Below are 20,633 nucleotides of genomic sequence, written 5' to 3' on the forward strand. Positions count from 1 at the left end.
TCTAGTGGCCACCTGGATCTTGCTGGGGTCCACGCAGTATCGATGCCCCTTTGGTGGTGGGACGGCCAGTAGGTGTGGGTAGTGGGATGGCTCCTTCAAAACTGGCCTGAGGACAAGTTGAAATGCAGGTTCCAGCCCCACCCTGACACTGATTTTAATGGCGTCCTGGGTCTGCGTTTGTAACAAGTGCCCCCGGCGTGCAAAGCCAGCTGTCAGGCAGCCACAGCTCAAGAACGCTAGTCTAAGGCAGGGTTCTCCACCCTTCCGGACCCTGCATGCCCTATGTTAATGACAAATATTCCTGACATCTTCTTTGCAACCCTGAATCACAGAGTTACCTGCACAATTTTAAAATTTAATATAACGCTTTTTCTATTATGAAAAAGAGAAATAAAAGGAGAGTAATTATAATAAAATAATGCCTTATAATAACCTATAATGGAAAAGAATCTGAAAAGAATATATATATACATATATATGTACATATAACTGAATCACTTTGCTGTACACCTGAAACGTTGTATATCAACTATACTTCAATTTATAAAATAGATAAAATTTATTTTTAAATAAACCACTGGTGGCACAGTGGTTAAGAATCCACCTGCCAATGCAGGGGACACGGATTTGAGCCCTGGTCTGGGAAGATCCCACATGCCGCGGAGCAACTAAGCCCCTGCACCACAACTACTGAGCCTGCGCTCTAGAGCCCGCGAGCCACAACTACTGAGCCCACGTGCTGCAACCACTGAAGCCCATGCGCCTAGAGCCTGTGCTCCACGATAAGAGAAGCCACCGCAGTGAGAAGCCCGCACACCGCAACAAAGAATAGCCCCCGCTCGCTGCAACTAGAGAAAGCCCGCACACAACAACGAAGACCCAACGCAGCCAAAAATAAATCAATACATTAAAAGAGAAACAAAAGCCTATGTCATAAAATAACCTTTTAGAAAAATAAAATAAAATAAAATAATGCCTTTTGATGAAATAGGTGCTCCAAGAAGGCTCTACCAAAGACATCGGAGGCGGTCAGACCGCACGCGCTCTACGCAACAGCTACAAATGCCTCTAGTGATGAGAGTGCTGGAGTAAGACTCTAAGCTCGGGTCACGAGAAACAGCTTTTTCATCTCTGTGGACATCAGTAGGACATGAGAAGACCTTGCGAGGTGTGGGGTAGCTCTGCATTGTTGGTCTTAATCGAGGCATAAGGTCTGGATGAATGCATTTAATTCCCTTTAATAAATTAAAAGCGTGTGGTCTCAAGGGTGGGGCCGGGAAAGTAGAGAAATAGGTAGGAATCACTGTGCTTGCCCTTCAGGGGCCCGCAGAGCCCACAGAAGCAGCAGACATCACCCTTCACGCCTACATCCAAACGATGAGCTAATGGATTGTTATAATAATAAGAAGAAGTATTAGCTGAGCATCGCAAGCCTTGCAAAATGGTGATATTCCATTTCTCTCATACTTCTTTATTGTTTAAATGCTTCTTCAAAGAAGTATTGCCCTTCTCTTATTATTTTGGTGCTCGGTGCTTTCTAAGTCTAGTAAGTTCTAATAAGTCCTTCCCCCGTAGCCCAGGAGATCTTCCTGTCCCCCTGGGGGGGCACATACCCCATTGCGTAAGGCATTGCGTCTGATGTTGGTGCACAGGGGACAGGAGGAGACGGTGGTAGTGACAGTGCAGGGAAGTCCCCAGCTTCTAGTGGCAGCCAGTGGTGTCAGCTAGTGTCTGGAATGCAGGAAGGCAGGCCCTACAGTGGCCCAGCAAAGAATCACAAAGACCTAAACTGAGAATCACAGCAAGAGAGGGGACCACAGACCCTGGGGTCTGACTGGCCTGTGGTGGGCTGAGAGGGAGGGGCTTCGAGGGTCTCAGGCTGGGTGACCAGGAGGACAGAGAATGGTTACTCTGCTGGATACAGCACCCACCTTTTGTGGAGACAGAGATGAACAAGGTCCCAGACTCGCGGGAGGGGAAACAAAGCAAGACCATTTGAAAGACTTTTTATCAAAGTATAATCATATACAGAAAAGTGAACATCTAATTATGCAGCTCAGTGCATTTGTAAAAACAAAAAAATCTGCGTTACCAGCACCCAGATCACAGCACAAAACAATACCTGTCCTCGTGCCCCCTCCAGTCGCTGCCTGACACCTGCAAGTAACCCTGACCTTCGACCTGGCATGGCATTGATTGGGTTTGCCTGATTTTATACGTTACTTCAAATGAAGACAGCGTATTTCATTTCGTTTCTGGCTTCTAGGTCTCCACACGATGGCTGTAAATCCATCCATAACGTTACACTAGATTGTTGTGTAGATTGTTCACTCTGGCTGCGGCGGAGGTGACATATTCCATCCTGTGAATGTACCTCAATGCATTTATCCATCTACCATTGACAGGCACTTGGGGAGTTTCCAGTCTGGGGCTCTCACAAGTAACAGCACACACGTGCCTTTTGGTGAAGATATGTTCACATCTGATGGGTCACACGCAGGAATGAAACGGTTGGGTCATAGGGGTGCCTGTGTTGGGTTTCAGTAGATACAGACCTACGGTCTTCCCAAGTGGTTGTACCAGTTTACGCCCAAACCCGTGACGGACGTGAGCTCCCATTGCCCTCACCTTCACCCAGACCTTGTACTTTCCATAAAAGTAGGACAGGCTTATAAGCACTTTAAACCAGAGTTGGTCTTTCTGGGGTAAATTCCTTGCGCTGTGCAGAAGAGAAGACCAACCCCTCATGTTCTTGGCTGCTTGGGGAGCCCTGGGGGCCATCCTCCCCTGGGGCTCCGGCAGGGCTGAGGGTCCTGCAGGGTGAGGTCTCAGCCTGGGTCCCCCGGGGCTGTGCTGCAGGACCTTGTGGACACGTGCCGGCAGAGTGTGCGGGAACATTGCACCTTCAGCCACGAGGTTTTGGAGCTGCGACAGTGGATCTCCATGCTCACGCAGAAGCTGGAGGCCCACCGCGTGGACACGGGCCCATGGGATGCCCAGTCCCAAGAGGTCGATGTCGAGGTAAGAGGGCTCTCCCCACAGAGAGATTCTGTCCCGTGCATCCCAAAAAAGCAGGTTTGGGGAGCAGAGACCCTCCCCCCTCCCCATTACCTTACTCTGTGTGTATGTGTGCGTGTGTGTGTCCTTCAGAAGCTGCTGGACGAATTCCCCGCGAAGGAGGCCCAGCTGCCCCTGATTGAAGCACGCGGCCGGCTGGTGATGGAGAAGTCTTCTCCGGAGGGGGCTGCCGTGGTCCAGAAGGAGCTTCAGGAGTTGGTGGAGTCTTGGGGGGCCCTGAGGCTGCTGAGGGGAAGCCTGCTGAGGTGAGAGGGCTCCCGGCTCTGCGCCTGGTCTCGGACAGCCCCCTTCCCAGCCAGGGAGAGCTCAGCCGCGCTCCTAGAACAGATGGCTGGGGTCTGGGTGCCAGGCGTGGCCCAGCTGCCTCCAGGCATCTCCAGGCAATTCTAAGTAGAGGCACTAAGAGCGAGGAAACGCCTCAGCTTGGGAATTAGCCTCCAGCCCCTCCTGGCTTGGGCCTCACCTGCATCGATGGGTATATGCACCTTGATGACAGTAACGTGAGTCTCTAGCAGGAAACTGGAGATGCAGGTGGCCTGGGGAGGTTCTGACAAACCCGAAGGACAGGCGTGGGCTTGGGAAGACCAGAAGTCGGCTCCCACAGCCTGGTGCCCTGATTCTGTTCCTTCTCCCGTGACCCGGGGAGTCCCCATCCCATCACCACGTTGACTGGGCTGGTTTGTCTTCTCAGCCTCATCAGAAACCGGCAGCTGCAGAGGATGGAAGTGGATTCGGGGAAGAAACTGATTTTCACCAACAACATCCCAAAGACTGGGTTTCTCATCACCCCCATGGATCTTATTTTCCGACACCACCATCAGGTGAGTCCGTCTAGTGGGGCTTCCGGGGAGGGACCAGATCCCGAGTCAGTTGATGGTGGGAAGCTGTCTCCAGCAAAGTCCCTTCCCTGCCTGGGGCCACATGCTCCGCTCAGGACTGGACCATGTCCCATCTCAGGTGAGCCTGTCCGGTAGTGGCACAAGAGCTCCCTGTGCCACTGGACAGAGGAACTCTGAGACCCCAGACCCAGGGGTCCCCACTAGGGAAGGTCCCAGGCATCCCTCGGGCAGACAGGCCCTCACCCTCAGAAACCCTGGCTACTGCCTTTGCAGGGAGGAGTGTCAGGGTTGGAAGCTTCCTGCTGACCCCAGATGCAAACGGAAAGCACACAAGATGGGTATTTTTTGTGCCCTAAACTGTATTTTGTCAAAAGAACTAACCTATCTACATAGTTTCATCCATCCCTTCCCTTGAGTGGCTTTAAAAAAGGAAACCACATTGGAAAGAAATCCATTCCTTCTTCTTCAAAGACAACACGTCCATTCAGTCGTTTTCCCATTCATTCTTTCATTTCCCCATCCAGAGAGCACTTCTGACTGTTACTATGTTCTGAGGACTGTGCTTGGAGCTGGGACGCAGCTGTCAATAAAACAGAGACACTTCCAACCCTCAGAGAACGTAGAATCCAGCACAGAGCTTTTCAGATTGTCATGTGCCGCCAGATCGTGTTAAAAGGCAGATTCTGATTCAGCAGGTCTGGGCTGGGGCCCGTCACTCTGCATTTCTACAAGCTCCCAGGAGATGCTTAGGCTCCTGGGCCTCGGAGCACATTTTGAGGAGCAAGGAAATGGGAACCGCAAGGCAATAGAATAAGGGTTTACGGAACATGCGTTTCTCGGAGGCAGAGGGGCCAGGCGCTATGGCAGCCTGTTGCAGAGTGATGTGACCTGGGGTAGTGAAGCCCTCCTGGGAGAAAGGAAATGTCAGGGGATCCTCACGGCCGAGTGGGAGTCAAGGAGAGGAGCGGAGGGGGTGCATCCCACGCGGAGGAGGCCATGTGTGCAAAGACCGAGGGAGAGGGCACCGGCGCCAGGGGCCGAGAGCTCAGAGGATGGGGCAGGTCTGCAGAGCCAGGCAGAGCCGGAATCTGAGGCTCTCAGGCCACATCAAGGAGTGTGAGAGGCCACTGAAGTGTATAAGTGAGGCTCAGCTGAGTGGCCTTGCATTTTAGATAGATCACTCTGGCCGCATAGCCTGGAGGGGGACAAAAGTGGCAGAAGGTGACCACTGTTATAGACATCCTGGGAAGGGATGATGCTGGCTGTCTCCAGGAGACCAGGGAGGTGACGGTGAGGAATGTCCTTGGCCCCTAAACATGGCCACATTGAGTGGAGATGCATTCCTCACCCCCCCCCCCCGCCCCCGACCCCTAGGTGTCTCTTATCACAGTTTGGGCATCCTTGGCCCCACCCCTCTGCTCAGATGGAATCCCCAGGACATGTGGCTAGTGGACTGTTTTCAAAAACGCTGATGTGTTGGTTGTGCTGTGCCTTCCCGCAGACAAATGTGCTTCAGGAGGAGGAAGACAGCTGTGAAGATTTCTCCCAGCTCCTGAGGAGCTTTGAGCACTGGTTGCAGGTGGATAATTCCAAGTTGGTTAGAATCATCGCCATGAGAACTGCCACCGCCAAGGACCTGAGGACCAGAGAAACAAAACTGCAGGTTTGTTCCCAAGGAAAGGCCCTGTTTCCGAAGGATTTGCCCCCAGAGATGTGCTTGTCGCCAGGGAGTTCTAAAAACAGGAGCACATACATAGCCCTTGAGCTGTTCTGGCTTGTGTATAAATAATAGTTTTTAAAACTTTTTTGCCTCAGGGCTTCCCTGGTGGCACAGTGGTTAAGAATCCTCCTGCCAATGCAGGGGACAAGGGTTCGATCCCGGGCCGCGGAGCAACTAAGCCCGTGTGCCACAACTACTGAGCCTGCGCTCTAGAGCCCACAAGCCACAACTATTGAAGCCCACGCACCTAGAGCCCGTGATCCGCAACAAGAGAAGCCACCGCAATGAGAAACCCGCGTGCAGCAATGAAGACCCAACGCAGCCAAAAATACATAGATAAATTTGTAAAAAAAAAAAAAAAGAAGAAGAAGAAAACTTTTTTGCTTCAAATATTTTAGAAGAACCATCCATTCGTTCATCTATTCATTCAGCTTACTGCTGTAGTCCCCAACTTGGAAAATATCACCACTAATCACAATTCTTTTATCAGTTAACTCTTGCTGTGGAACAAGCCATTCCAACAGTTTGTAGCTTAAGAGAACAACTGTTTATTTAATTCATGATTCTGAAGTTTGGCAGTTCAGACTGACTGAGGTCAGCGGGCATCGCTTCTGATCTTGGCTGGGTGCCCGTATTTGTAGACCAGCAGGGTGGCTGTCCTCTGGAGCTCGGTGGGCTATTCAGGATGAGCGTAAGGTGCACCACTCATCTCTTATCCTCCTGCGGGGCAGCCTGGGCTTCCCAGAACAGAGGCAGGGTCTGAGAGAGTGAGTGGGGGCACGCAGGGCCTTTTCAGGCCTAGGCTAGAAACTGGCACAACATCGTTTCCCCTGCATTCTGTTGGACAAAGAAAGTCACGAGGCCGGCTCAGATTCAAGGGGAGAGAAAATAGACTCCACCTCTTGATGGGAAATGTTGCAAAGTCATGTTGCAAGAGGCGTGGATGTGGCAGGGGGCTGGAGGATTAATCCATCTACCACAAATCTTTCTCCTCCCACATCGAATTAGTCGCCAAGCCCTGCTTGATTCCACCCCCTGGGTTTTTGTCGTTTGTTTCCTCACTACCACTGTCTTAATCTAGGCATTTATCATTTTTGACCTTGACTATGACAATAGCCTCCAAGCTGGCCTCCCTCCTTCCTGTTGGGTCCGCATCTCAGTAATGGCTCATTCCGTAGCCAGAGTGACCGTTCAGAATCCTAAATATGACCTTGTCTTCCCCCAGTGAAAACATTTCAGTGTAGAGTTCAACCTCCCGAGTTTATCACGCAGGGCCTCATTCTGGGGGCTGCCTCTTAAGTGAAATCTGAATGGCTCCTCCGGACCAACCAGGTGGGACCTCCTCGGCCATTTGGAAGGCACACGTGACCCTGTCTTTCTCCCTCTAGGAGCTGGAGGCTCGGGTACCAGAAGGTCAGCATCTCTTTGAAAACCTCCTTCGTCTCAGGCCAACGAGGGGGTCCTCGGATAAGCTGGAGGATCTGCGCTACCGGTGGATGCTCTACAAGTCCAAACTAAAGGACTCCAGCCACCTGCGTGTACGTGCTGAGGATGCACAGGTCCCAGGCCCCGGGGAGACACAGCTGGGCCCGCATCCGCTCTGCCCCATGCCTCCACAGACCAGGCTGAGGGGACCACGCAGAGAGAGGAGACTCATGGGTCCTAGGCGCGTGACTTGCAATTTGTCGTTTGGCCCTCCTGTCACCCATGGAGGCTGGAGCTCCAATAACGACAGCTTTGCTACTTACCAGCCTGAAACCGTGACGTGCGTCGTCCCTTTCAGTGCTTACAGCAGCCCTCTGCCGGAGTAATTGCAGCTCCAGCCTCCAGAGTGGGGCTGAGACTCTGAGAGTTAAAAAACTCACCCAAGTCCACATGGCTAGGAAGGGGCAAAGCCAGCACTACACGCACCCTGGTGTTGGAGGCATGACAGAGGGAACGCTGGAGTGGGACCTGCGATCTAGGCCCCCTCCTCCACTAACCTGCTTTGTGACAGTGAGGAAGCACCTTCCCCCTAGGCGCCCCCAGGTCTCACACAAAACAATAACAATAGCTAAACTCATAACAGCCTTTATTAAATGCTGTGTCCTCATTACGGCACCGTTATTAGTCCCTGAGAACTGACAGGGAAACTGAGGCACGGACGTTAATCCAAAGGCCTCCTGGAGCCCTTTAGGCCCTCAGACCCCAGACTCCAAGCTTTGGGGCTGCAGCTTTTCTGGCCCTGAGACAGCCATGTCGGCCACTAGGTGTCACCCCAGCCCCAGCCAGGTCAGCATGCCCGTGGCCTTGGCCCAGCCAGGGCTTCCCCCACAGGATCCCCACCTGGGCCCCATGCGCCTTAAAAAGCTCATTAAATTGAATCACCTGCTGGTTCAGCCTGTCCAGATGACCACAAGTTTTAAAGAAACACTCCCCTGACAAAATGAATATTCCATTACAGGCTCTGCTGGGATTTAAGTTTCACTCACTTAACTTCGTTTTTTTTTTTTTCCCCTTTTCCTCTCCTTACCTAAAATAACAGACGCAGAATTCTCCAGGGGAGCCGACTGGATTCCAAAAGGTATGGTGTCTGCCATCTGCTCCACACAGCTAGAGGGCAGGGCGTTTGGAGGGTTGCTGGGCCTGTGACGCTGGGGCAGGATCCCTGGGCTTTCTGGAAGGTTCCATGAGGTCTGAGGGACGTTTCTGGGGGATCGGCTCTGGGCTGCACTGTGCTGGGCCCCCGGGGGGTCCTTGCTCTCAGGGGTGCACAGAGCGTTCTCAGCTGTGACAGGACACGGGAGGAGTAAGCAAGGACACTGCTGTGACAGCAGTCGTAAACTGGGACGGTCCCAGGAAACCTGGACCACTCCGGGTCACTGGACCTCGCGGCCACCTGAGTAGTAGATGGGCATCCGGGGGGGACAAAAAAGGAAGGGGTGAAGCACTCAGAGCCCCTCCCACGGGGCTTGCAGGCCAAAGCAACGACAGTAACAGCAGTAATCATGGTAATAATGAGGAATAAGAATTATTACTCTACATGCTACGTGTTGCCCATCCAGTGTGTGCCAGGTTCTGTGCCAAATCGCGGTGAGGGCGTTTCACTCAACTGTCCCCTAGACACCCAGCAGGCATCGCTACCGCCATGTTAAGCATGAGGCAAACAAGGGAAGGCAGGATCGGAGTGACATGTCCAGTCAAGGCGCACGGCTCCTGAGTGGCCTCTGGCCTCTGCCTCCTAAGCCCACACGTAACCATCCACTCTGTGCCTTGGAGAAAGCATCCCTGGGGGCTGGAGGCTCTCCCCCCTTCTGGAAAAGTCCCGTGGAAATTGGTGTCCCCAGCGCCACCTTTTCTGAGAGCACGCTTGTTGTCCTGACAAGCGTTGGCTCATGACGTGAGTCTGCAGCACGCTCTGCTCCAGAGAGCCCCGGGGCCACGAGATCTCTTGGGCCCTGCAGTCTGTGTTCCCAGGGGCTCTGTCCACCCGACTTCTTGGTCTCCAGCTGGTGTTCATGTCTCCATCTGTGGGACGGCAGGTGTCCCCGGGACTGGCTGGGGCAGTCACAAGACCAATGCTGTGCTCTGGGCCTGGCGTCCACCAGCTTTGCGGCCTCGGGCAAGTTGCTTTGACTCTTGGGGCTTACTTTCCCCATCTGTAAAATGGAACCATCAGTGCCGACTTTATTTACTTCATGAACGAATTTTGAAGATCATGTGAACTGTTGTTCGTTCTTTAGAGGAGACCGGAAGCCCTGGTTTTCCCCCCTGATTTAGAAGAACAGAGGGCAGGAAGGCAGGGTGGCGCACACAGCCCAGCCCGTGACTCCTGGTGGCACAGGGGGGCTCAGGGCCCGGTGTCCAGGCTGTCTCCAACTCCTGCTCTTCAAGCCACTCTGGTTGGGAGCCCCATCTATGTAGCTCCCAGGCCAGAGTCCAGGGGCAGTCATGTCTGGGTCAGGTGGTGTTTTTGAGTAGGGGGGGCGCTTGGCTGGCTGACACCAGCCCTGCAGCGCAGACTCAGGTCCCTGGCAGCCTGAAACCGGTTCATGTGGAATGTTCACCACCCTAGGTTCATTGACCGGCTCCTCATTCGTTCATTTCACAGATATGTACTGAGCACTGACTTTGTACCAAGCACTGTTTCAGGTACTGGGGATAGCTCACCAGAGCAAAGGCCTGCTCGGAGAGTGCTGGGAGGAGGGGTTTGGGAGAGAGGCTCACACCCACAGCCGGTGTTGCCCGCACAATGTCGAGTCTCTGGCCAGGGACCGCCCAAGGACAGCAGGGGCTTGAGGTCTTTACAGCTACAGGGTTGATCTTATCTATGACTGTCCCACGTTGGGCACAGTTTCGTGGGATATGCAAAGCAGGCAGACTCTAAATGGCTAAAAAAAACTTCTTATTCAGGCTTCATTTAGAAACAAATGGTTGTGTGAAAGTTTCAGTTCAGTGCTGGCTGGCTTTTGAGCTCGTGGGTCTCAGCCCCCTGTGAAGAAGCAAGCAACTCGGAAGCCGATCTGCAGAGGCCATCTGGGGTTCCTTTATACGAGCTTGTTTCAGCACAGATTTCTGGGTCCCACATCCAGAGTTTCTGATGCATTAGGTCTTGGGGGGGAGTGCCTAGGATCTGCATGTCCATCGAGCCCCCAGATGACGCTGTTGCTGCTGGCCCGGGGACCAGACTTTGAGAACCGCTGCTGTACGCTCTGGATCTGAGTCCAGGATCCACCATCAGTGTGTGTGACCGTTGGCGAGTCACTTAACCAGGGTTTTCCAAGGAATAAAATGCGGGTCCGCTGAAGTAATAGTTCTTACGTAAACCAGCAGATTCTTAATTGCCGTGTAAATGAGGACCGAGGAGGGGTCTGCAGTCACTGCCTCTGCTTCCCTTCCTGATGGCAGAGGGATAGTGCCGCTTCTGGGGGGAGCAGTGGGGGGGCTCCTCCCGCTGGTGCGGCTCTGGTGTTGCTTGGCTGGGAGGGGTGCGCACATGCGTGTGTGGGGCTCCGCACATACACACGCAGGTCTGACAGGTAGAAAATAGGTGCTGTTTCCCGAGGTTGTAATCTCGCCAACTTAAAAACATTCCATATATTAGTTTTAGTCCAAAGGGAAGGGGGGAAAAAAAAGAAAACCCTGCCCCAAAGCTGATTATTTATGAGCAGTTGGCTCTCCACACTTTTTTTCTCTCCACACACCAAGCCACTGAAAGCTCCAACTACATCAGTGGCTTCAGCCTGCTTGTTTATATAAACAGAATAATTAAGATTTATTAAATTTGCAGCTGCCTACACACTGGCCAGCTCAGTGCCACCGGATACGTCTGCTTGAAGCAATCAGACACATGAAATGTCATTGCTTTTCGAGCTGCTGTTGGGCTGTGAGTCGACTGAATTCCTGCGCTGGTACAGGGAAGTGGTCCTACCTGAGACAGCCTGTTAGTTGAGGAGCAGATTTGCCAATGCTTGCCTTTGCTGGCGTGCACTGGGCGGGGCCACATGCCCGTGTGCAGGCATGGAGAGCAGATTCCTCCCGGGCGTCCCGTGCTGTGGCCTCTGGGTGACGGGTCCAGATGGGGAGAGACTCGAGAGTGGCATTTTATTCACAGGTTTTAGACTCATAATTATTCACATTTTCACCTCTCGGGAATGGGGGTGTCCTATTACAATCTAGTTTTTCCAGCAAAGACTGGGGCTTACTTTTTTCTGCCACCCGGGACACTTTCCACCTGAGATTTCTTTAAATTAAAATCTCTCCTTGGAGGTTGAGTTTTGTTTTCCATTAGACCACACTGATTGTGTCAATTTAGATGACCCACCTCTGGGAGCTCTGGACTGAGGTTCAAATTCTCAGGGTAGACTTTATTTCCTGCCCACACCCAGTGCCAAGATAAGACCTGGGATTTCCTTGCTTCCCCTTTCGGTGGGGCGCGATGAACCCTCGGTTCCCCCTGACCCTGAACGCATAGCCCCGTGTGGCCCCGGCATTAGGTGGGATCTCCAATCAGACGCTCCATGTTGGTTGTTGGGTCTCTTTCTTTCTTAGCCATGTGTAAAATAGTGCTGCACCTTACATTCAGCGTGGTAGAGCAGAAGAAACATTGTACGACCAAATCTCAGAACTCACTAAATCTCTTAGTGAGTTTTCCACGTTAGGCAATAACTTTCTCTCACAATATCTATGCTTTTTTTTTCTTTTCATTTGTTAGTTCACTTTATTATTCATTCAATAGCTATGGTTTTAAAAAATCATCACTATTAACCAGAGTTCATAGTTAACGTTAGGGTTCACTTTTTGTGTTGCACATTCTATGGGCTTTGACAAATGTCTGATGACGTTGCAGTGTCACGCAGAATGGTGTCACTGCCTTAACCTTCTCCCAGCTCTTCCTCTTTATCCCTCTCCCCTCCCCCAGAGCCCCAGCAACCACTGATTTTCTTACTTCTTTCACTTAGCAACATGCACTTGAGTTTCCTCCATGCCTTTTTGTGGCTGATATTTCATTTCCTTTTACACAGAATAACTATCCGTTGTAGGCATGTACCATTTACAGTCTTTTATAGCCTTTTCCGCAGTCCAGGATCCAACCTAGGATCACACGTTACATTCAGTCATCACACCTCTTTAGTCTCCTCTAAGCTGGGACCAGTCCTCAGTTTTTCTTGACCTTGACCTTCTTGAGTACAGGCCAGATATTCTGTAGAATGTCCCTCACTTTGGGTTTCCCCAGTGTTTCCCTGCTCTGCATTTCTGGAAAACATATCCCAGAAGTGATGCTGTGTTCTCAGTGCGTCTTATTGGGGACATGTGATATGGATGCACCCCCATATTGGTGATGCTGATTCTGATCACGTGATGAAGGTGATGACTGCCAAATTTCTCGCCTGTGAAACTGCTCTCATTTCTTTTATAATTAATAAGAACTAACTGCTCAGAGACCCTAGAAATACAGCGCCTCTTTCTTACATGGTCACATCCACCGGATTCTCTGGGGCTTCTTTCCCTCTCACGACTCACTCTGTCCGCAGCAGTTCCTTCCTGCCGTGGCTTTGCTCCCCAACTCTAGGCCTCTCTCTCTCTCTGGTCCACCTCTGGTCTGGGTCTCCTTCTAGCTTCAGTGCCAGGGCCCAAGCTAGTTGTGGGATGTTTACCCGGGAGACTCCTCGACTCAGCGTGTCTAAAGCTGACCTCGCCGTATTCCCTGTGTCCAGCCAAACCCCGTTCCCCATATCAGCAAAGCATCCTCACTACCCAGTCTTCCAAGCTGGCTGCCTCTGGGTCACCCTAGACCCTCACTGACCTGGGTTCTGTCCTAGACTCAAAAGAGCCTGGTCATGGATGGATCTCAGATGAGGAAAGATGAGGGAAGGAAGGAAAGGGAAGGGGGCCTTGTGTCCATACATCTGCTGCTGAATGGCGCTCTGTCCTCTCTTGAGTAATAATAAGGTCACTCCTCAGTCCGATCATTTCATCCAGAGGTTCTTCCCATCAATCACCAAACCACCTCCAAAAAGCCAGCTCAGACCGTCTCATCTTCATCCTCCCCCAAACCAAGCCAGGGGGCTGGAAAAACACAGTTCTGTTGCCTGACCATCGCATGCAGGGCTGGCCCAGTAGGAGATAACATTAACCCCGCCCCACCCCAGCCTCTGCCCTTCTGTGCCTGGGTGGGAGCTCTCCGCCGCCTCTGAGCATGCCTGGGGAGTGAGTTTGGGCACCAAGAACTTGGTGACGAAGATATTCAAGGTGCTGTGGGCAGGACCCAGCCCAAGATCTGTGATGTCCTGAGACTCCCTGTACCAGTCAAGGAGACGCAGCCCCCTGCTGGGGGTTCTCGAGGAACGCCAGTGGGAGCAAGCCAGCCAGCATGTGGCTTGGCGTCTGTCAGAGGGACCTTCAGGGACTGAACTCATTGCCAAGTGAGAGTCTAGTGAGGGGCATCGGTGCCGGTCCATCTTGAATAGCCAGAGAAAAGCTGGCCCCTGCCCATCACCTTGAGCTCTTGGCGCTGGCCTGGAAGCGTCTTTGTGCTGGAGAATGAGACCGAGCTAGCTCCTGGGAAAGACCCTGCAAGCCCGAGTGGTGTTGCCGTGGGACTTACATACCCAGGGCCCCGGGTCAGGGTGGGACCAGCTTCAACAGAGGCCCAGGGGGACTTTTGTCATTGTTGCTGCTGCTGCTTATGAGAAATGCTGCATGGGATGGTGGGAAGAGCCTGGCTGTGGAGCCATGCTGGCAATTTGAGCCTGTCCCTGTGACCTTGGGCTGGTTATTTCCTGCGGGCTCAGTTTCTTCCTCTGAGAAATGGGTACAGGGTACCTCCCAGATCTGGGCAGGAGCTCAGGAAGCCCGTGAGTGAGGAGACGAGCTGAGCGCGGGGCTGGGGTGTGCTCAGTGTTGTTCATTCACGTGTGGAGCCCAGATGCCCTGGGGGAGCCATCAGGACAGCGTGGACAGTTCACTGACAGGTCAGTGAGTGTCTGCGTGGTCATACCACAGGCACCGAGGGAGGAGCAGATGGCCAGATGCACAGGAAGGGAAAGAGCCTCTTATTCATTGTTTCGTTCATTCAGTAGGTATTTACTGCACATTGCTGAGGATACAGCGATAAACCAAACTACTGTAGACCCTGCCTCCAAGGAGCCAAGGGGAACACAGACTTTAAGTGGTAACCCAAAGGAAAGGCATTGGTGCCGTGAGAATGTGGAATGGGCCTTTTTTTGGTTTAGAGGCAGGGAAGGTTCCCCTGAGGAAGCGACTCACAAGTTGAGATTAGAATGATCAGTAGGAGCTAACCAGGTGCATTGGAGAAAGGGGGGAAATGGGTCTTCCAGCAGAAGGGATAACCTGTGCAAAGGCCCTGTGGCAGGAGGATCTGAGGGCCTTTAAGGGGCCAAGAGATGGCGTTTAGGGAGAGCAGTGTCTTCCTTTCTGATGGGGCTGAGGAGGTTGATAGTGTCCGATTCTTGGCACCCCGGGTGCAGGGGGAAGCTTAGGGGTCTAGCAGAAGCTGCCCATCTGCCCTGGGCAGTTGGAGGAGTAAAGGAATGAGTATTTGCCAAGGACCATTGGCATGTTGGCTCATCATTTGCATGTTGAGCGTAAGCTGCATTGCCCTGTTTATCCTTATGACTCTGGCAGGCAGGTGTCAGTCTCCCTTTGCCTTGACAGATGGAGGCACTGAGGCTCAAAGAGGCTGAGTGACCTGTCCTAGGTCACACAGCTGGGAAGTGACAGGGCCAGGGTTAGAACCCAGCACTCCAGGCCTTTTCTTTCCCCCACATCCTTTTTCTTCAATGGCAGAAGATTAAATCACATTTACTGTGATAAACTCATCTTGCCTGAACTCCTCAAAACTGCAGAGTCTCAGGTTTGTGGGAGATATTGGAGGACTCAGGCATTTCATCACCCTCCACAACATCACCTGTTTCCTCCCCACCACCATGTGCTATCAACGCTCTGCTTCCACACCCTAAGGAATGGGGAGCTTATCACTTCCCGAGGAAGCCCCTTCTCTCTTTGGATAGCTCTAACAGGGCAGGACACACGTAGTACTTTCTATGGGGAAACTGAGGCACAGAGAAGCTCCCAGATCTGGGAAGAGCTGAGATTGTCAAATTTCTTTGTTGGCTTCTTAGACAGTAGTTCATGCCTATTTGTGTGTGTGTGTGTGTGTGTGCACACATTTGTTTTGTAAGCATTTGAGAATCATATTAAAGTGTGTCTTCTATTTTAAAGGGCATTTTAGAATTCAGGTCCCTCAAAACGAAGATGTGAGCTCTGTGTGAATAGACATGGGGCAGGCAGCAGGACTCCTTGAAAAAGATCACCCCTTGTCAACACTTGTAAATGCAAACATGCTTTGGACCTTCAGAGTTGTTTTCTCCAGCGGACCGTGGCCAAGGCACAGCTCCTCACTTAAATAAGCAAAGTGTTAGCTCTGAGAAAGGAGAAACAAACAGGACCCTTAGACACAGATCTCCACTTGGGAGACCACTAATTACAGGTTTTCAGTTGTGGTGTGAACCCAGGCTAGCGGGGGGGCCGACATGTTGCCTCGCCCTCTTTCCCTCTCCTGGGTGGGTCAGAGATTTGGAATCGGGCAAAGTCAACATGAAGTGTCAAAAGTTAGAGCCCCCAGAGACTGAGGCATTGCTACACGAGTCGAGTAGGTGGGTAAGAGCACGTGGCAGCCAGGTCTGACCCAGCCTGGCAGCTGTGGGAAGATCCTGTCTCCTCTGTGGACATCGTTCAGCTATTTAAATGACTTATCTCACACACACACACACACACACGCACACACACACACACTCCTGAAGTCACTGCTGAGATAAATGCAGCCAGCAATGCTTCTCCATTATGTGGGTTATAAGAAGTCTGTTTTTACAAAATCAGTGTCTAGGGCCTTTGGTGAGTGAGAACACCTGAAGTTGGAGGCATAGGGTCAAGTGTTATCAACCTGGAGGAGATAGTGGGGGCAGGAGAGTGGGTGAGATGACTCAGGTATGAGAGGTAGAGAGAGAGAAGTGCTCAGGTCAGAACCTCGCAGAAACACCTGCATAGTTCCTCTCAGCATCATCCCTGCCACCATCAGCATCACTATCATCATGTCCATCCTCCCCAGCATCATTATCACTATCATTATCATCACGTGACTTGGTACCCTGGAAAGTGAACCTTTGGTTCTTCAGGGAGCCAGTAGGTATATTCTATAATAATAGTACTAGTAATAAGAGCGTATATACTTTTTTAAAAATTTATGTATTTATTTATTTATTTTGGCTGTACCAGCTCTTAGTTGCGGCACGCGGGATCTTCGTCGCGGCATGCAGGCTTCTTAGTTGTGGCATGTGGACTCTTAGATGTGGCATGTGGACTTCTTAGTTGCGGCACGCATGCAGGATCTGTTCCCGGACCAGGGATCAAACCCAGGCCCCCTGCCTTGGGAGCGTGGAGTCTTACCCACTGGAACACCAGGGAAGTCCCAAGAGCATTTATACTTTTTAATTGGTGTATAAATGTACTTTGCTTTGAGTCCTCACCGCAACCTGGAGAATGGGGGTAGGTGTTTTATCCCCATTTTGCAGAGAAGGAAACTGAGGCTTAGAGAAGGTATTGACATAGCTAGTGTGTGACAGAGTCTTCACTGGAGCCCAGTCGGCCAAGCTCCTGAGAACTGGGCCCCTGCCCTGCACCGTGCTGTATCTTGAGTGTGGGGCCTCCACTTTACGGGGTGGCCAGCTCTTGGCTCTGCACTCCCGTGAAGTTGCAACCCAGCCAGTCCCTCTAGAATTTAGGAAATGTCCTTTGGCTGCTTTCATGGACGTCGCAGCAAAGAAACCCATTAGACGTTTGGACTTGTGAGATTGGCATTCAGGTGACATTGAAGGTGTTGATGATGAACAAGGAGAGGGAGGAAATGAAGAAGAAAGAGGAAGAGGAGGAGATGAAGAAATTGAGATTATGGTGGTGACGGTGGTGACCATGATTTAGATGGTGATAGTTTTTGTTTTCTTTTATTGTTATTTTTTCAAACCCTGTGTCAAGGGCTGATGTTCAGTAGATTGCAGCAAGGGAGCTGATCTGCTACTTATGAAACGCTGACCCAGAAGTAGGTCATCTTCAAATGGTTTACATTCCCCATGAATGTGTCTTGTCATGTGTCTTGTAATGGGTGAGGGGGCAGCCCCCTTTCCACCAGCACCCCTGTTTCCTGGGAAGAGGGGGGCTCCACACTGGGGCACGTGGCGGGGACAGAGGGGAACCGGCCAACTGGGGCCCTGCAGTGCTGCTCTATGGTTCTGCCTGTGTGGGATTCTGACTTAGAGGTCTTTAGTCATAATCCCACAGGTGGTAGCTTCACCGCATGGGCCAAACACATGCACCAAAGATGGTGATCGTAGAAATGATGCATAATAATAATGGCAGCAGCTTTGAGGACCTACTCTGTGCCAGGCTCTGTCTCATTGAATCCTCACAACAACTCTGTCAGGTAGGTGCCATCATTCCCCCTATTTAGAGATGGAAATCTGAAGTTTAGCGAGATTGAGTGACCTTCTTAAGATTCACACCCAGGACTCTTATAACCTGGCAAAGATTTATGTAATCATGGACAAAGCCTGTAACTTTTTTATCCTCTTCCTTTCTGAGTGGTTTGAGAAAACTAGAGATCTTTGTTTCCGGCAGAACTGACATTAGTCCCACTTCACAGATGGGAAAACTGAGGCCCATGCGGTTGGAGAGTCCGCCCGGAGCCACTGCTGCTCCTGGGTCATCCCAGCCCTCTCCTCCCGAGCCCACGCTCATCCGGAGCCCACTCACATCTCCTGCTTTGGTTCTGCAGACCCAGCGGTGGCGAGGGCTCGGCTCCCTCTGCCGGAAGGTGTGCTGCGTGGCGCTCCCCCTGCAGCTGCTGCTGCTGCTCTGCCTGCTGCTGCTCTTCCTGCTTCCCGTCAGGGAGGCGGACCGCAGCTGCACGCTGGCCAACAACTTTGCCCGCTCCTTCACGCTCACGCTCCGCTACGACGGCCCCCCGCCCACCTAGCCCCCTGGCGGCGCTCCGGGGACTTTCTTCTCCAAACTTCCATGTGCCCCAGCCTCCTCCAGAAGATGCTGGGGAAACTGGAAACAGGGGCAGGCCAGAGCCTGCCGGGCTGCATCCATGTAAATACTGTATCGATGTTCCCAGAGCAAAAGTACTTTTTATACAGTGTGGTCTTCGTCTATTTATACTAAACGTGTTCTATGTGGGACTAGGGAATAATGCATAGCATTTTTATATGCTCTCTAGGTAAATGCTCAGTATGTATGATTTCATATATGACCTCTATTTGTCTTTGGGAAAATTCCCAGCAGTGTTTTTGTCCAGTGGGATCTTGTGGCATTTTGGCCTTGGTCTGCAGTCAGCCCTGGAAAGCAGGAACAATAACAGGTCGCTTTTATGACCACCTCCTATCCAGAAGCTAAGCCCTACACCCAGATGTTCATGAAGAGGACTCTGAGCTGTCAGCATAGAAGCACAACCCTGGCCCTCATTCAGAGCCCAGGGACTCTTAACTCTAGGTACAGTGAGAACAATGCTTGTCTATGTTTTAGAATGACCGCAGATTAGATGCTGTGGATTAGAAGCAGAAAGGGTGCCGATCCCAGGCAGGCTCAATGGCAGCAAGGAAAAGTGACAAGTGATAGAGTGAAATTAAGGGAGGAAAAGAAGAACTCCGAAGAGCAGACCCAGAACTAAGAAAGCACAGCGGAGGGCTTCCCTGGTGGCGCGGTGGTTGGGAGTCTGCCTGCTGATGCAGGGGACACGGGTTCGTGTCCCGGTCCGGGAAGATCCCACATGCCGCGGAGCGGCTGGGCCCGTGAGCCATGGCCGCTGAGCCTGCGCGTCCGGAGCCTGTGCTCCGCAACGGGAGAGGCCACAACAGTGAGAGGCCTGTGTACCGCAAAAAAAAAAAAAAAGAAAGAAAAAGAAAGCACAGCAGAATGGGGACCTCAAGGAGCCCGAACAGCCCAGACTAGTGATGAAGGTTCATGGTCAGGACAGTGCGTCTTCAGGGAATGGTTAGATCATGCCACGTGTTCTCTGCTCTGTTCACGGAGAAAATGAAGGAGAGGAAGCTTATTGTTAAGCTTTCCACGCAGAATGATGAGCACACTCTGTGTGTAGCACCCACCTGACAGTGCCAGGGAAGATGTGTTACCTCCGTTGCTCTTAAGCTGGGTTTTTCATCATCTATGCCTCAGGCTGAAGGGACAGAGGGGAGCATCTGCCACGCCAGGGACCAGAGATCAAGGGTCCAAGGTCGAGAGTGGAGGTCCGCCGTGGAGCTCAGCCTGTCTGAAGGGCTCTCCCTCCTCCTCCCAGAAGGGACTCTGGAGAGAGGTGGGTCCTGTGTCCCACACATGTGCCCACAAGGGACCCAGGGGCCAGGCGCCCCACCAGGCCCCCTCTGCAGGGGCTTGGCAGTCGGGCCCATGAACCACCTGGGGCCTGAGGCTGGAAATACATCCCTTCCTCCCCGAGGAATTCTGGAATGGTTCCTAAGTGCTTCATAACTGGATCATATTTTCCCTAAATCAACACAAAATTTTCCTTTTTAAAAAATGCTTAGTTCCCACTCTTTACAAATTGATTTTGTCTGTTCAGCTATGCATAGGAGACCAAGAAGGGATTTCTCAGGCCTTTGAAATCACAGTGTTATAGACCAAGAAAGACCTTTAAACAGAGGGGAAACCGAAGACCCAAGAGGGTCCAGACCCCCAGCACGTGCCGCTGCCCCCTGCTCTCTGGAGCACACGGACCCGTCCTTTCCAGCGCAAGTCCAGCCTCAGCACAGCTCTCAGCGCAGGGACCCCGGCGTCCCTGTGACTAGAAAAGCTGGACACCCACAGGGCGGGAAAACAGCGTCACCGAGAAGGGCTCTCAGCACTGACTCAGAAAGCACACTTTTCTCCAGATATTTAGAAACCAAGCCACAAAGCCGTTCTCCACAGGCGATCGCTTTACTGGAAAATCAGGGGCTGTGTGAACCAAGACCTCAGGCCCAGGCAGCTGAGCCCAGATGCCCACTGGGTTGCATTGGTCCAGCCCAAGAAGGTCAGCGCTGTGGCCAGGGCCTTTGAACATCTCCTCTCCCACTCTCCCACTTCACAGCGAGCAGGCAGCGGCCCAGAGAGGGGAAGCAACTTACCCACAGCCACACAGCAAGAGGTGGCCAAGGCCAGAGCTGAGCCTGGTCACCGCTACCCCCAGGCGGCGCCCTGCTCGCGGTCGCCCATCCCCCCACCCCCATCCGTAACTTCAGAAAGAAAAAGCTCGAAGGATGTGAACACCGTTGTGTCCTGCGTGTGGGCTCGGGGGAGAAGTGTAATGTGTGGGCTGCTGGGTGGGAGTGTCTGCATATATATTTTAAACTTTGACAGTGATGCCATAGAGCTTGTCTGCATAACTTTTTTTAAGAAAGAGAATTGATATTTTCATTACTTTCATATAAATGCGGGGCCGATAT

The 20,633-nt window shown here is 52.1% G+C and overlaps 1 protein-coding gene across 3 annotated transcripts in view; it reads left to right on the top strand.

The window, feature by feature from the left end:
- The window catches only part of SYNE3 (spectrin repeat containing nuclear envelope family member 3), a 95,977-nt gene extending 76,475 nt beyond the window's left edge, over nt 1-19,502 (top strand). For 2 of the 3 annotated variants that reach the window (XM_082838955.1, XM_082838957.1), the window contains 7 exons: nt 2,860-3,021; nt 3,151-3,323; nt 3,770-3,899; nt 5,419-5,580; nt 7,026-7,175; nt 8,162-8,200; nt 17,966-19,502. In XM_082838955.1, coding sequence (XP_082695081.1) covers nt 2,860-3,021; nt 3,151-3,323; nt 3,770-3,899; nt 5,419-5,580; nt 7,026-7,175; nt 8,162-8,200; nt 17,966-18,166 — 1,017 coding nt within the window. In that variant the 3' untranslated portion in view covers nt 18,167-19,502. The remainder of the gene's footprint in view (nt 1-2,859; nt 3,022-3,150; nt 3,324-3,769; nt 3,900-5,418; nt 5,581-7,025; nt 7,176-8,161; nt 8,201-17,965) is intronic. The other variant, XM_082838956.1, reaches the window with a different exon arrangement.
- Nucleotides 19,503-20,633: the final 1,131 nt, after the last annotated feature.

Source organism: Leucopleurus acutus (assembly GCF_964270905.1).
Source record: "Leucopleurus acutus genome assembly, chromosome: 1".
NCBI classification, from domain to species: Eukaryota; Metazoa; Chordata; class Mammalia; order Artiodactyla; family Delphinidae; genus Leucopleurus; species Leucopleurus acutus.